Source organism: Prunus dulcis, unplaced genomic scaffold (assembly GCF_902201215.1).
Source record: "Prunus dulcis unplaced genomic scaffold, ALMONDv2, whole genome shotgun sequence".
Classification (NCBI taxonomy): domain Eukaryota; kingdom Viridiplantae; phylum Streptophyta; class Magnoliopsida; order Rosales; family Rosaceae; genus Prunus; species Prunus dulcis.
The window spans coordinates 5108-9088 of record NW_023010199.1 but is presented as its reverse complement, the minus strand read 5'-3'; the positions used below and the strand labels follow the sequence as shown (position 1 = coordinate 9088).

Sequence of the window (3981 nt, the reverse complement as noted above, 5' to 3'; positions counted from 1 at the left end):
GAAGTGGTAGACCAAGAGAGTACATCATAAGGGGGTTTGGCTTCGCTCTTCAGGTGAACACATATCCAGCAATTAACTATTTGATGCAAATACATTTACATATATTGATGTTTCAATGTTGTGAACAGATTTGGGCCTTTGAAGTGTTCCCAGCTTTGGAAGCATTGCATTTCACGGTCCATGAAGACAATAGGCACATCCCTCGAATATTACATTGGAGGAGCAACACGGTGGCCCGTTTTCGGGAGGTTATGAGTCAGGTTTTTGAAAACTTTGAGGTTAGATCTGTTTGTATCAGTGATGTTATGATTAGGAAAAAGTACAAAGTTAACTGATTTTTTTTTTTTTGTGTTTCAATTGGAGGTTGATGTGCAACTTCTCCGGCCAACAGATATTGAGAAGCAACAACCTTACTGGAGTTGGGGTGATGATGACAACGAAGAACCAATGGTTGAATTATTTGGGGATGAGGCCGAAGAAAAAACCGGCACTTCTAGTGAAGAAAAAGACGCGGATGTTGAGGAAACAGCCACCCTTCCCTCCTCTTCTAAGGTGAGCATGATCTTTTTCCAATGTTGTGAAAATATAGCGAATACGATAGGAATGAAGTGGAAATAGTTTCGTGGTTTTTTGTAAGCTTTGTAACTGTTGCATTATAACTGTATGCAGGCCAAAGGGTCTGTTAATGACGTTCGCAGTTTGAAGCATCAATTACGCAGCACTAAGGATGAGTTGGCTAAGCTACGTAGTTCAAATCGGGGGCTTAGGAACAGAGTTCGTGACTTGGAAGCTATTGTACAGAAGAACTGTTTGAAGCATGAGAACGAGTGTGAAAGAAATAAAAAGGCTATTCGGGATTTGACCCTAAAAATTGCTGAAGTCGAACATTATTTGAAGTTGGAGATGGAGGAGTTAAAAAAAAATTATGGTGGAGAAGCCCATGAGGAAGTCTGTACTGCCCAGATGAATGACGGAGGGCAGAATGATTTGTCACCCGTAAATGAACCTACTAGTCCGACTACAGCAGCACCTAAAATGGACACTCAAGTTCCAGCTGATGGAGTAGAACCCTTCCCAGGCATGCATACAGAACGGGGTGAAATGGAAGCACCAGTCTGTGGTGATGGAGTGGAACACTTTCCAGCCTCAGATCAAGAAGGGGCTCCAAGGGAACCAGAAGTCCCTGCTGATGGAGTGGAACCCTTCCCAGCCATGGAAGTCATAGACACTGAAATTGAAACTTCAGTTCCTGAGAGGCAAGTGGACCAACAACCTCACAAGGTTCCTACCGCTGAAGATGTGAAGCTTCCTAGTGTTGAAGATGCCCTCCTTCCTACTCTGGAAGATGGGAATGGGTATAGAGTTATTTGTAAAACAATGTTACATTTGTTACAGGATTGGAAGAAGACAGAAATTGAGGGGGTGGGATGCAAGGTCAGGCCTCCCATGAAATGTAATATAACTGTGGTTGGTGATGAAGGGGATGAAGGGGACAACGAGGCTACTGCCACGGTTCGGAAACCAGATGGTGAAGGCAAAGGGTGCAGACTTAAGCGGGCTGCGACACCATTGTTGAGTCCATTCACCGATCCCTCCAGGAAAAAGAGGAAGGTTACTGATTTGCATGCACAGACACCTCAGCCCCGTTTTGATCCAACAAAACCCGTGGCCATGGACGATGTGAAGGCTATCATACAACTTTGCAGGGCTTGGAAAACTGACATCAGGTTAGGATTTGTATCTTGGCAAAACCATTTTACTTGTTTTTTGATGTATGCAAACAATTTATACACAGCTATACTATACATGTGTGTGTCATTGTCATATTATACAAGGTGTTCCACTTGTGTATTATATTTTAATTTACCTTTGCAAGTGTTGTTTTTGTAGTGCGGAGCTGGAGCTCGAACCATTTGAAGTTGGGGCAGATTTTTTTTTACAAACTGTTAGATGAAACTGCATGGATGAGCTCGAGGGTAACAATTTGAACCCGGCTTTATTTCGATCAATCTCTTATTTGATGACATTGACTATGTGTGTCAAATTTGTGATATTCACGCGGTTGTTGTGTTCTGAAATAGCAGCACCTTGACATGGCCATGTTTCTAATACGCAAAAGACAACTCTCTCATCCGCAACTATTTGGAAGGGAGTGGACAACCGCCGAGTTTTGTCTGCAGGTAATTTTGTATCCATATTTTGTGTCACTGCAGTTCTTGCATTGGTAGGAGTCATGTTGGTCTCTCCTTTTGGTGCTTTGGTTTGGGTTTATGTAACGTGTATGTCACACTTGGTTGCAGCAATTTTTACAGCCGTTTGCAATGCCAAGTGGGAAACGAGTCACGAGGAAACAATCTGCTGCAAGCACCGTTCACCCTCCCCCTAACTACCTCAAAAATGTACACCACTTTGTCAATGGGTCATGGCAACATGGGTATGCGCAAGCATGGACGAAAGTGCGCAAGGTCTATCTCCCGTATAATGTTCGACAGTCCCATTGGGTGGCAGTAGAAGTCGACTTTGTGCGACATACTGTCACTGTCTATGACTCGTATTCTGATTTTACCTCCAACAGTATGCTTGTCCGATTCATGGAGCCTATTACCCATACGCTTGCAAAGGTGCTGCATGAAATGAGGTTTTATGAGAAATCGGAGGTTGAAGCGGTGAAGAGAAAGGGGACTGACATGTCAAACTTTAACCCATTCACAATTTGCAGAATTTCCGATGTTCCTCAACAAACTGATGGGTAAGCTGTGTTCTTTTAAATCACTATACTCGGATGTTATCAATAGGTGCACTTCTAACTTCTCCCTGCTCGGGTGGACAGTACTTCATGTGGCATTATGACAGTCAAATTTATTGAGTACCTTAGTGCCGGCATTCCTTTACATACCATTGACCCATCGAAGTTTGGCTACTACCGATTGAAGCTTGCAATCGAGGCTTTGAGGGGGGAGGCCTATGTATGAGGTAAAAGTCCTAATCTGCCCTCATTGCTGCTTTATTGTTAACTACTGCCTTTGGAATTGCATTGTTATTTACTTCATTGTAGTTACGTCGTACGTATTCTCCTGTGATGTCAGTGTTCATTTAAGAGAACTTACATTATGTTGGGAACTTGTCCAACTGTGATTACTAAAAATTGCTACTTTTGTTCTTCAAAGTTTAGGGTATTGGGGATTTGAACACTATAGATGCTAATGTCAATGTTTTGCAACTGGCATCTGATTTACGTATGTCATATGTTCTAAACTCCGACTGTGTGTAATCCAAAACTTGTTTCATGTTCTTTATGAAAGGTTCAAACAATTACTTCTTCAAATTGAACATGTCTTACGACATCTCATTTTCCCTTTATATGAATGCTGAAGTGGCACATATGTCCTCCTTCTGCAGGTGGTCCTTCCAGCTTCATACCCATATTGACATCTCAGATTCTGTACATGGATGTGAAAGAAGTTGCAGGCTGTTTTGTCGTATTGTGAATCTTGAAACTGCCTAAGCAGTTTTTGCGTAACATGGCACAATTTTTGACATTTTGCTCACCACGCGATAAAGTGGGGTGCTTTTGTAGTAGGTTGCAGGGTGTTATTTATGTAACGGAATTCAACTGTACTTGTCTTCCATGGTAGAAGGGCTGTATTCACTTTCCTTTGTTAGAACTAATTGTTGACATTCTGTGCTTAAGAAATTCCTGTAAATCCATAATTTGGCACACGTTGCAGCGAAATGCAATTTTTTGGGGCCACCCACATTGTAGCTTTTCCCATTATTTTCTTCCCACTATAGCGAAATATTCGACTCTCATTTGGCAATATATTAGGGTGTTCATTTTCGTGACAGTTGAACGTATATATTCGGTGGCTATGTCATGGACCTGTAAACATGAGACGACAGTGCATTGTCGACTGTGTAGTTTAGTTTAGTTTAGTTAGGTGTAAGTGTTGTTTTGTATTTGCATTTTTTAAATCCGATCCG

General features: G+C 41.9%; 1 protein-coding gene across 1 annotated transcript; it reads left to right on the top strand.

The window, feature by feature from the left end:
- Positions 1–1494: 1494 nt before the first annotated feature.
- On the top strand, positions 1495–3767 carry LOC117613182. Its single transcript, XM_034341819.1, has 6 exons — positions 1495–1727; positions 1891–1976; positions 2085–2180; positions 2301–2749; positions 2831–2973; positions 3400–3767. The coding sequence occupies exons 2-5, from the start codon at positions 1965–1967 to the stop codon at positions 2970–2972; spliced, it is 699 nt and encodes a 232-aa protein (XP_034197710.1). The 5' UTR covers positions 1495–1727; positions 1891–1964; the 3' UTR covers position 2973; positions 3400–3767.
- Positions 3768–3981: the final 214 nt, after the last annotated feature.